The 12,092-nt window shown below is 37.7% G+C and overlaps 2 protein-coding genes across 4 annotated transcripts in view; one reads left to right on the forward strand and one right to left on the reverse strand.

The window, feature by feature from the left end:
* LOC106664804 (calpain-9-like) overlaps positions 1–7,283 on the forward strand; it is a 44,679-nt gene extending 37,396 nt beyond the window's left edge. For all 3 annotated transcript variants that reach the window (XM_014390815.2, XM_014390814.2, XM_014390817.2), the window contains exons 4-5: positions 8–259; positions 6,158–7,283. In XM_014390815.2, the coding sequence (XP_014246301.1) occupies positions 8–259; positions 6,158–6,400 (495 nt within the window). In that variant the 3' untranslated portion in view covers positions 6,401–7,283. The remainder of the gene's footprint in view (positions 1–7; positions 260–6,157) is intronic.
* A 2,013-nt stretch (positions 7,284–9,296) lies between these two features.
* LOC106664967 (charged multivesicular body protein 6-A-like) lies at positions 9,297–11,250 on the reverse strand. The gene is made up of 7 exons (XM_014391080.1): positions 10,800–11,250; positions 10,358–10,467; positions 10,081–10,204; positions 9,905–10,021; positions 9,696–9,846; positions 9,495–9,640; positions 9,297–9,433 (listed from the first exon to the last, which is right to left on the reverse strand). Exons 1-7 carry the CDS (start codon positions 10,854–10,856, stop codon positions 9,413–9,415), a joined length of 726 nt encoding a protein of 241 aa, XP_014246566.1. The 5' UTR covers positions 10,857–11,250; the 3' UTR covers positions 9,297–9,412.
* Positions 11,251–12,092: the final 842 nt, after the last annotated feature.

Below are 12,092 nucleotides of genomic sequence, written 5' to 3' on the forward strand. Positions count from 1 at the left end.
GTTGCAGATGCTGGAGGAAAAGGGCGCCTGGGTGAAGGGCGTATCTAGCGGAGGTTCGCGCAACGATCTTGAACAATTTTCTACGAATCCCCAGTTCTCATTGAACGTCGGCCCTCCTGAACTTGTAGCCGAGAGCATGAACTTCGACCCTTATACAAGTTATTTCAAGGACGCGACCGAAGAGAAGAAAATCAAGCTGTGCGTCTCTCTGACCCAACATGGGCCCAAACTTCTTCACGTGGCGTTTTTCATCTACAAGGTGAGTAGTGCGGAAAGGTCGAATCTGACACAAGTGTTATTAGCACGAGGAGCCACTGACACATCTGACCACTTGGGTACGCTTGTGCAAGGTGCTACTGCCTTCTCGGACGTACTAGCCCATCTGAATGCACTACTCGCTCGTGACGTCACATCTGACAGAGTGCAGGGAGGTACTAGCCCAGTACCTTGGGTGCTACTGACCCAAGTATCGTCACGTCGGGCAGAGTAGGAGGACCTACTACCCAATCTGAAGGTACTACTGACCCATGTGACGTCTCATCGGACAGAGTGGAGGGAGGTACTAGCCCAGTTGATGGTGCTTCTGACCCAAGTGTCATCACGTCGGGCAGAGTGGGAGGAGCTACAAGCCGATCTGAGGAAACTACTGGCCAATGTGACGTCACATCGGACAGAGTGCATGGAGGTACTAGCCCAGTAGATAGTGCTACTGACCCAAGTATCGTCACGTCGGGCAGAGGGGGAGGAGCTTCTACAGAGTGCAGGGAGGTCCTAGCCCAGTTGATAGTGTTACTGACCCGAGTGTCGTCACGACGGGAAGAGGGGGAGGAGCTTCTACAGAGTGCAGGGAGGTACTAGCCCAGTTGATAGTGTTACTGACCCAAGTGTCGTCACGTCGGGCAGAGGGGGAGGAGCTTCTACAGAGTGCAGGGAGGTACTAGCCCAGTTGATAGTGTTACTGACCCAAGTGTCGTCACGTCGGGCAGAGGGGGAGGAGCTTCTACAGAGTGCAGGGAGGTACTAGCCCAGTTGATGGTGCCACTGACCCAAGTGTCGTCACGTCGGGCAGAGGGGGAGGAGCTTCTACAGAACGCAGGGGGTACTAGCCCAGTTGATGGTGCCACTGACCCAAGTGTCGTCACGTCGGGCAGAGGGGGAGGAGCTTCTACAGAGAGCAGGGATGTACTTTGCCCATTAGGTGGTGCTACTAGTCCTCGTGACTTTATTTAAATTATGATCATAACTTATTTTTTTAACACTCTGTAACTGAATTTCAATTTTTTGATAATTGTTATTTTTGTATTATTTGTAGGATATTGTGTAACAAAAGTATAAAATATAGATTTTATCGTAATGTTATTGTAAACAGCATAACACATGTTAAATCATACCAATTCAATGTTCTATCATCATTTCAATTGTAATTTCAGCTTCAAATCTATTTGGATGGAATACTCTGTCCACTTCATCTTTAAACGGTGTAGGTCATTTTGTTTCAAATACGTTACAACAGCTTTTCCGAATTTTCTATTACCCTCACTGAACTTCATCGCTTAGTAAACAATTCCTTAGATCTGACATATTGCCGATGCCACAACTTTTATTTATACAATTTAAACTGGGCTGCAGTTGTAATAAACCATCATTTTCCGTGCACTCCTTCAAGACGTCACATAGGTAGCACTTTCAGAGGGGTTAATAACTCCTCCCCACCCTGTCCGAAGGGGCCAGTAGCACCTTCACATGGGCTAGTACCTCCCTGCACTCTGTCCAACGTGACATCACATGGGCCAACAGCTCCTTGCACAAGATTAAGCAAGTGTGCCATGCCAGTAGCTCCTTGACCACAACCCGACTTTTTTCACTACTAAGTTGTGACATATTTGCCTCGATCTAAGTACAATGGTTTGACTTAATCCAGATATCTTCTTATTTAAATCCGCTTTAAGATTTTCAACTTATGACTTCAAATAATCCAAACCGATATCGAAAACTCTACAAAATAAATGTGTGACATATTTAACCAACAGTTTAACCTTAATTTAAAATCCTCAATTAATTGTTGGTTGTTCATTGATTGAGGGATAACGTCGAGGTGTTTGCCCCCCCGTAAATTAAGAGCTATTATTCATTGATATCTCACGCTGCAATTTATTAAACTCGGGACAATAAGTCAATAGCAATGACCCTGAGATACAACGCATATTGTTTAAAGTAGCGAAATAACCATTTTCGTAGAAAAATTTTCGGTCAAACTTATAATTGAAATTTTCCCGGACATGAACTACGATAGATGGAACGATTTTCATTTTAAAATGGTAGAATAATAATGAGGTTCGTGTTGATTTACTTTTGTTGAAAATTGGGTTTGTTGGACGTTTTGATACTTGGTTGATGATTAATCAGACATTAAATTCACTACTTTTCGTGGTCCGCTTGACCAATTAATTAAGGTTTTTAGTTGAGATAAAAAAGTCAGTGTCACGAGCGGGATTCGAACCCACGACCTTCGGCTAGATACGCCGCTGCTCTACCACTTGAGCTATCGTGACTTCGATCCACTCGGACACTAACTTCCCATCTGAACCCCACCTTTTGAATTTTCCCTCCTTTTTGCCATTGTTTTATCTCAACTAAAAACCTTAATTAATTGAAAGATATTAATTGGTCGAGCGGACCACGAAAACTAGTGGATTTAATAAGTTACAGTGAAGTATATCTTCACTAAAGCTCTCGTGGCCATTTCATTTGTCGCCGAGAATCAAATAGATTACATGATGTTTGAAAAATGGCAAAAAGGAGGGAAAATTCAAAAGGAGGAGTTGAGATGGGAAGTTAGTGTCCGAGTGGATCGAAGTCATGATAGCTCAAATGGTAGAGTAGCACCGTATCTAGCCGAAGATCGTGGGTTCGAATCCCGTTCTTAACACTGACTTTTTTATCTCAACTAAAAACTTTAATTAATTCAATTAATCAGACATTTACTGCTTATACTTCAGGTAAAATTATAAGTATTCAGAAATCATGAGATGCGGTCTGGTGGGATATAGGTTTCAGAAAAACATTTTCTTTATCGTGCCAACGTTTCGATCTTTATTGAGATCATCTTCAGGGCTCAAAGTGTTTGTCTTCTGTGTAATTGTGCAATTCTTGCGTGTCGTGTTGAGAGTGCCCAACTCACACCAGTGGGCACGGCACTTTGAACCCTGAAGATGATCTCTATAAAGATCGAAACGTTGGCACGATAAAGAAAATGTTTTTCTGAAACCTACATCACACCGGACCGCATCTCACGATTTCTGAATAATTATCGATTAACGGTCACTAATCACCACACATAAAATTATAAGTTAAAATCCAATTTCCATTAAGACTATGAGGGCGTGACACACCCAAGAATTTAAACTAAAACTTAATTTAACCTTTGACCAAGTGATTATCCACTATCTTCCCTCGTTGTTTTTCTATACTCTGGTGTTTCTTTATATCTATTCGTTTGGGTCAAGGTCAGTCGGGTTCATTCTAGGTCAATTGTACGGTTAGATTTACCGTTGTTGGATTTTTTTTATAGATACATTTTAGCATCTTCTTCTTTACCTTTCGGGGATAGAACTTTTAAATTTACCGTTGTAATGTTATGATTGACGTAAAACAATAAACGGGCGCACGCCGGGGTAATTTCAATCGTATTTAGTCTTTCCAAGGTGTTACTGTTAATTCTGGATTTTTAATGGATCTGACCGAGAAGGTGGAAGAGCCGCATAGCCGTTTTATTGCTCGTTTGAAATGGATTTTCCTCCTCTTCGGGCTTAAATGGAAAGAGAGATTGTTCTGCGTTATTTTCACCCCGATTCGTCTTCCTTCGAATATTGAGCTAATTACGGTTATAAATACAAATAAAAACTAACAAACCATTTAAATTTGCTTCTCTAGCGATTTTAGGATCGCGGGGTTAGAATTTTATACCACGCTGCATATTTTTAACATTTCAAAACCTTTTACAGATATGTAAAATATATGTTTTGATGGAGAATTTTGGAAAGAATGTGAAAGAGGAAAAATAGAAAAATGTTAAGGGAAAGATTAAAGATAAGAGAGAAATAGAAAAAGAGGCTTAGAAAGAATGAAGACAAAGAAGTATAGGAGAAAGGGTATAAATAAATTGTAAGCTAGGTGATAGAGAGAGAGAGATAAAAGAATATTAGAGAGAAAATAAATACTGACAAGAAAAAAATGTAGAAGAAAAAATAATAAAGAAAGGTATTGGGTGAGAACAAAAAAGTTGATAATAAAAATGATAAAAAATAAAAAATGTTGATATTGGGAGAGAGGGAGAAATAGAAAGAGTGAGAGAGAGAGAGAGTGACAAACGGACAGACAGATAGAGAAAAAAAGACCAGTTAAAACAATATAGCATGAAAAACATTGAAATATTAGGAGCTAGAGAGAGTAGAAGAAAGGAAAAAACAAGACAGAAATAAAGGCAATAAGATAAAGACAAATTGAGAAAAGAAAAGTTGAGGTTAGAATATAAGAAAAAGAATAATATATAGAGTATATAAGCAAGAAAATATTGAGCTTGAAATAGAGAGTATTAGTGGGAGAGAGAGAGAAAAAAATAAGTCAGAAATAAAAATAATAACATAGGGATAGGATAAAAGAAGAAAAGTTGGTATTAGAATATGAGAAAGAAAATAGAACATAAAGTTAAGCGCATAAGTCAATAACAATACATTTTGAGCGATAAAGAGAGTGAGAGGGGGGACAGATAGACAGACAGAGAGAAGGAGTCCAGTTAAAATATTATACCATGAAAGACATTGAAATATTAGGAGCCAGAGAGAGTGACAGAAAGAAAAAACAAGACATATAGACGGAGAGAAAGAATAAAAGTTTGGGTTAGAAAAAGAGAAAGAGAATAAAATCTACAGTATTCAAGCAAGAAAATATTGAGCGAGGGAGAATTAGAGGGTGAGAGAGAGAAAAAACAAGAAATAAAGAAAAATAAGATAGAGATTGGATGAAAGAAGAAAAGTTGGGGTTAGATTATAAAAAAGAGAATAAAACATGAAGTTACGACCATAAGTCAATAACAATAAATTTTGAGCGAAAAAGGGGGAGAGAGAGAGACAGACAGACAGACAGACGGGTAGACAGATAGATAGAAAGTGACCAGTTAAAATATTATAGCATGAAAGACATTGAAATATTAGGAGCTAGAGAGAGTGGGAGAAAGGAAAAAATAAGACAGAAATAAAGACATTAAGGTAGAGACAGATTGAAAGAATAAAAGTTGGGGTTAGGATATGAGAAAGATAATTAAACATAAATAAGATCTTGAGTTCGAATCCCGCTGGTGACACTAATTTTTCAACTCAACCAAAAACGAAGAATATTTAATTGGAATAATTAATATGGTCAATTATGACCACTAAGCAAATATGGATTAACTAAATATGGAGTATACACCCAAGACAAATATTGAGCGATAGAGAAAAAAACAATAAGATAGAGGTAGGATGAAAGAAGAAAAGGTGGGATTAAAGTATGAAATAGAAAAGAAAATATAGATTAAAATAGAAGAGAAGGAAAGAGGGAGGAGTGAGAGAGGTAGAAAAAATATTACGCATCGAACGATATCAGTGTGAGAAATAAAGGGTAAAGGACTAGAAAATAAAAAAAGAAAGCGGTAAATAAAATAAAAGAAGATTGTGGGTAAAAGAAAAAAATGTTAGCAAAGAAAGATATGTTGTAAATGTAAGAAATGGAGGTGGGAATGTACGAAAAAGACAGGAATAAAATTAATAAAAATGTTTTAATTGTGAGCTTTATCCATGTCGTCTGCGGAGTGATAAACCTATGTTTTGATCCTTACCGATCGTCTTGGTCTGCCCATCCTCGCTAGATTGGTTAGACGTGTTCATTCATTGTCATAAACTGCAGTCCTCTCCCTGCTTATAACCCTAACAACCAGTGAAGACAGCAAAATGCCGAATCGCGTCTGACAAACAAACTATTAGTACAGAGAGAGCGAATGTGCGAGAAAGAGAAAAAGATAGAGAAAGAAATATCTGTGGGATGTGTGTGTGTGTGTGTGTGTGTGTGTGTGTCCGTTCAAAATTGCCTTTAATTCTTTCTTTCGATCATTAATTTTCAGAAGGAAAGCTGGCCCGGCGAACGTCTCGGTGCGGAATTCTTCCTCGTCGTCGAGCCTGAAGGTGACACGGGGGCTTTCGTCAACTGGAGACAACTCAAGCACGAATACAGCCTCCTGCCAGGGGCTTATGTCATCGTGACGGCCAACTTCACCCCCGGGTCCGAGGGCGAGTTCGCGGTCGCCGTCCGAGGCCCGAAGCCTTTCACCCTGACCAAAATTCCCCAAGACCAAGATTTTATCTGACCCGATGGATCTACAGTACCTAATAAAAAATAATAAACAGTTTAGTTATTATATGCAAAATTAGTAAAGAACAAAAAGATACCAGTCCTACAGACTAAAGCTTGTTAGTCTCTCAGTCTGATAAATTCCTAGATCCTAATTATCACTGATAAATTCATGTTCAAATATGCTTAATAATCGAAAAATTATTTAATTGAATTACGTCTAGCAGACTTCTGGGCAAAGAACTGTCATTCTGGACAATGAACCAAGTCTGAAAGAACCAACTTTGGTAATTAATTGGGTCAGTCTTCATTCGCGGGTTTGTTGAGCTATTCTTAATTATTATCTTCAGGGAATAACTGCGAGTGAAGACGGACCCAATTAAAGATCCAATGCCTGTTCAGCATGAGTTCACCGACTCGCAGATCAACACCCAGCATCAAGTCGGAAAGAACTTTTCGGAAAAGAAAGTCGGAAAATCGCAAAGGATCTTTTTTTGCCAATTTTCGACAACCAAATGTACTGTCAGTTAAATATTTTACAAATTAATAAAAGAAAGTATAATTAAAAATATATGAAAATTTCAACTTGGAAAGACGCACCTTGGCACTATCTGTTGGACAGAGGCGGCAATAAACGCAGCGTCGGCATGAAGGGCAAATCTGCCATTTTGAAAAGACAACAGCTGAAAAAATACATGTTCATAAACAATAAAACAACAATTATAGTAAATATGGATTAATGAAGCTAAACATAATCTAACTTAAGTATTGTAAACTAAAAGCCCACATAAAATTAGTGTATTTTTGTACAATATGATTATAAAATGTCAAATGATTAAATATTTTACATTTGATTGTAAAAATGGCGTGTATATTTTACCCAATGATTATTATCAGAATTATAATGAACATTGTATGTACAACTAGTTGTTACAGATCATAAATAATTACTTAATCCAAGTTTTTAATCTGGTCTCTTCTTTTTATTTTTTCTCCTAATATTTATTTTTATTTCATAAGGTCTAGTTTTTCCTTTACTTAAAATTGATTTAATTTCTCTAATAGAGATATTCCCTCTTTCTCTCTCTCTCTCTCTCTCTCTCTCTCTCTCTTTCTCTCTCTCTCTCTTTCTCNCTTTCTATCCTATCTATCAATCTGTCTGTAGATCTCAATCTATCTGTATTATATATATTATTTATATATAATATACAGGAAAAGAAAAAAGGAAACATATATATATGAGTGTGTGTGTGTGTGTTTCCTTTTTTTCTTTTCCTGTGTTACTATGTCTCTTTTCTCTTCAGACTGTCTCCCAACATTTTTTCTTCCTTTCATCCTTTCTTTCTCGTACTTTCCAAAATATTTTTTCCGGATTTTAATTTTCTTCCCTTCACTCGCTTTTTCTCTCTCTCACACACCCTCTCTGTCTTCAGATATTTGTGTTGCCTTCTTTCTTTAGCTGTGTTACTATGTCTCTTTTCTCTTCAGACTGTCTCCCAACATTTTTTCTTCCTTTCATCCTTTCTTTCTCGTACTTTCCAAAATATCTTTTCCGGATTTTAATTTTTTTTCCCTTCACTAGCTCTTTCTCTCTCTCTCTCACACACCCTCTCTGTCTTCAGATATTTGTGTTGCCTTCTTTATTTAGCTGTGTTACTATGTCTCTTTTCTCTTCAGACTGTCACCCAACATTTTTTCCTTTCATCCATTCTTTCTCGTACTTTCCATTTTTTTTACTTATTTTAATTTTCTTACCTTCACTCTCTCTTTCTCTCTCACTCTTTCTCTCTCTCTCTCTCTCTCTCTCTCTCTCTCTCTCTCTCTCTCTCTCTCCCTCTCTCTCTCTCTCTCTCTCTCTCTCTCTCTCTCTCTCTCTCTCTCTCTCTCATCTCTCTCTCTCACACACACACACACACACACACACAAACTGACCAGTTTGGAAAGTTAAAGAAATCTTTAGTACAATGAAAGTTGAGACCGAAAAGTTTTCTCCCAGTTGGAGGGAAAATAATATTAAAAAAATTATTGATTTAAAAAATCAACCTGCTACCTATAATAAAGACCTTATCAGCCATGATCAATATCGTGTTGTACCACAAAAAAGCACCGACAAAGCTTTGATGGCGATGAAATTGTTCGTACGTAATGCACCTTTCAAAAGCAAGAAGCCCTACTTACATCGTTCGATGTACAAAGGGCTTTTGATGCGGTATGGCCAGCAATATTATACCATTATTTATTATTTAAGTTTCCAATATCTTAATTTAGGAAAAAGCTATGTTTCTGATAGAATTGGCATAAAAATATGCTCTCTGTCAAAAGAAAATAATGAAAGGTTTATCATTAGGGCCTAGTTGCTGTCCCGACTTTTGAATTCTTCAGTACAACGCACCATTAAAAATACACATAACCTCAAATTTTAAAATTATAGCTTTTATAGGTGATCTATTTATATTAATAAAAGCCAGAATTAGAGGCAGAGGCTGGGGATTTTCTTGTTTGCCATGAGATGTTTAAACCGTTGATTTTTTTTTTATTACCAGCACTGGAGTAGTCTGATTGCTGCCTTAAATAGGTTAGTTTCTTAGGTTAGTTCAGCTAACACTTTTATGGGCGATGTTTTTAAATATTCTAAAGTCCTGGAGCCTTTTAAGCCAGTAAGTTTTCAATTTCTTGTCTTATATCTTTGGGTGTAAGCAACTTTATATTTTCTTGTTCTGTGGTCATTATTGGCAACCCCAGCGAGGACTTTCAGACCAGGATGGCCAAACTATTAATACTACAGTACTTCATTGTAAAAATAGATTTTATACATCATCACTGGAAGTTTTTATTTGTAGTATAAAATTTAGGTCTATCATATAAATTATTAAATTAATAAAGAATCTCACAAATGGAAGAAAGACAAAAACTACTTTTCAGGCATATATATTTTACAAATTCGGAGAGAACTTTGAATAAGATAGGAATTTCATTAATGAGCAAAATAAGCCAAAAAACGGAAGTAAGATCAACAGGACCAATCTCTCTAATCATCCCTGATGACAATCTGAAAGGGAAAAACATTTTTGATTATTGGATGGAAATTTATATGTGGGAGTGTATTGTACCCCAACGGGCCTGTTCATCGGCCGCTGCCTTACTCCTACAGAGTGCTCTTTTTCCTTCTTCTTCCTTGATTTCTTTTCTTTTTCTTTCGTCGAGGAACTAGTGCTGGGCTTCATGAGATCCACTTGTTGGTTCACTGGAGTGCGAACTGAAAATCAACGGTTTAAATATGTCATGGCAAACAATGTTGGTTTTTTTTTTACCTGGCTGTCGGTTCTTCTCAGTACGGACGTCTTCGGGAACGTTAAGAACGTCTAGGTTCGAAAGGCTCGTCCTCATGAGTGCGTTCAGTTCTTCCTCGATTATCTCCTCCGTCGCTTCGCTCGTCAGGCCTCGTATAACTTCATTGATCTCCTGGATTAAATTATTCAAATTAAATATCAAATTTAAAGAAAGAACAGACTTCACTCACAGCCTGCTTCTGAATCCCGACGGCCGTCTCTTCCAAAAGCGTTTCAACGTTTTTGATGTTTAGAATTTCATTGGCCCTTTTCAGCGCTTTGTTCCCTACGCGCAGACCTTCCAGGACCTGGATTTATATCGCAAATGTTAATATTCAAGAATTATGAAAAGGTACGATCCGAATACCTTCTGGATCACAGTTGACGATTCGAGATGGTGTATCATACGTTCCAGGTTTTCCAGGTGGACGTCCGTCACCCTCAGGTGGTCCTGGAGGCCCATTCTCTTCCGTAGAATGCATTTCGCCTTCCTTCAAAATAATATATATATAAGAGAAAACATTGAATGCACAACAAATCAAAAACATCAAAAAAAGCATAAGCTTCTACCATCAACCAAATAGTTCCTCTATACTACACATTTTACCTAAATGCCTTCTAATACTTAAAACAAAAAATATTACTCTCTTTTCCCGGCCTGGAGAAGTCGGACGGCGAGTTCTTGTTCAAAAGACAGCGACTGCTCAACTTTGACCTGGTATATTTTGACTGTGTCGCGGAGTGTTTTAACTTTCTAAAAAAAATTTTAATGATCATCATATCCACCTGAACACATTCACTAAATTATATTTACCAGCTAATACAAATAAGTATTTCTTAAACAATTAAATATAGCTGTTAAAACCATGATTGATCCTGAAAATGCCGTTTTTCAAGCTTAATTTTCTGGACATTAAAACCTTAAATGCTTGCTAGTGATGTTCACTCTTACAGCTCTTATTTTAAGTATTTGTTTCTGTTTCTTTTGTCTTCAGATATTTTTTTATTGTGTTGTAATGATCAATCGTACAGCTGATGTGTTTGATTTCATCAGATTTAAATTTAATAATTAAAATGGCAACTCACCAGAATGACTTTGTCGTGTTGCGACACGCGGGAGTCTTTGTGGAAAAGCTGGCCCATCTGGCAGCTTTTAACATCCTGTCATCGGCGACAGCACACCCGGCAAATCTTCAGTCTGCCCTCGCCTGCGAAAATCTTGCAACATGTGTACCCCGAATTTTTAAACATGTGTCAATGTTTTGCTTGTCACACAATCAACTCTTAATCAACTCTTGAGGGTTGAATTTGTCGTCTTTGTTAATTGGCCTCTTCCACCCGATGACATGGGACTATCAGCAGCTGGTGCGGTTCGGGTATCATTTGAGAAAATGAGCCGTGCTGGGAACAAATTTGAAAAACACTTCAACAGCTGTTTTATTTCAAAAATACTAACGGATAAAACTTTAAAGTAACCCAAAGACTTTAATATAATCCAAATTTACAATATTTACATAGTGTTTACAAAGCTTATGCTATAGACACATGACAAATTAATGAAAATCATAATATTTTATTGTATATATATATANATATATCATAATATATAATTGAGAAAAAATTATAAAAACCCTGGTTGCAGGATGAACTTAAAGGAGGGCTTAGTGTCTCAAAATATTGGGAAATTTCCTCATGGAGTTTGCAGAAACAACCTGCTGGTCGGTTTCTATCGTTTTGATCTAACTATCCTCACTGTGAAGGTCTAACAGCCCCAGCCTTTTTGCTGGTTTCAGTGGATGTCAAGGTTATAAGCACGGAGAGGACTGAATGGTGAAAAGCCGAAAAACGTCTAACAGGCCGAAACCAGCGAGAATAGACAGGCCAAATTGATCGGAACTGAATGCTGTAGAGACATTCCAGGTCATATGTCTCTGCAGGATAAAATTAGTTGATACACATTGACAAACCGCTACCTTTAGCAGCCTTACTGCATATCGGTTGTTTTGTAAAGATCATAACTTAACTTATATATAACTTAAACCTATTTTCTGCATTCATGAGTTCCAGGAAGGGCAAGATTACAGACGCATAGTTCTTACATCTAATGACTGTTTACTAATTCATACATTAATATACATGCTAGACGGTGCACCATGCAGCGTATGGATAAGACTGTTTTGGAAATTCAATATGTACAGGGAGCATAAAACAAACGAAAGACATAGCCAAGCAGCTATCAGAGCAGTGCCCGTGTCGAGAGGAGCTGTTGATTGGGGTTTCGACTGTTGTGCTTGAGCCACATCGGCAGTTGAGAGGGGGATGAGTGTTGTTGAACATGCTCTTTCTGCTTGTGGCTTGCCTCATTAGTGAGTTGTGACA

The sequence above is a fragment of the Cimex lectularius genome, unplaced genomic scaffold (assembly GCF_000648675.2).
Source record: "Cimex lectularius strain Harlan isolate CLEC.00 unplaced genomic scaffold, Clec_2.1 scaffold137, whole genome shotgun sequence".
Classification (NCBI taxonomy): domain Eukaryota; kingdom Metazoa; phylum Arthropoda; class Insecta; order Hemiptera; family Cimicidae; genus Cimex; species Cimex lectularius.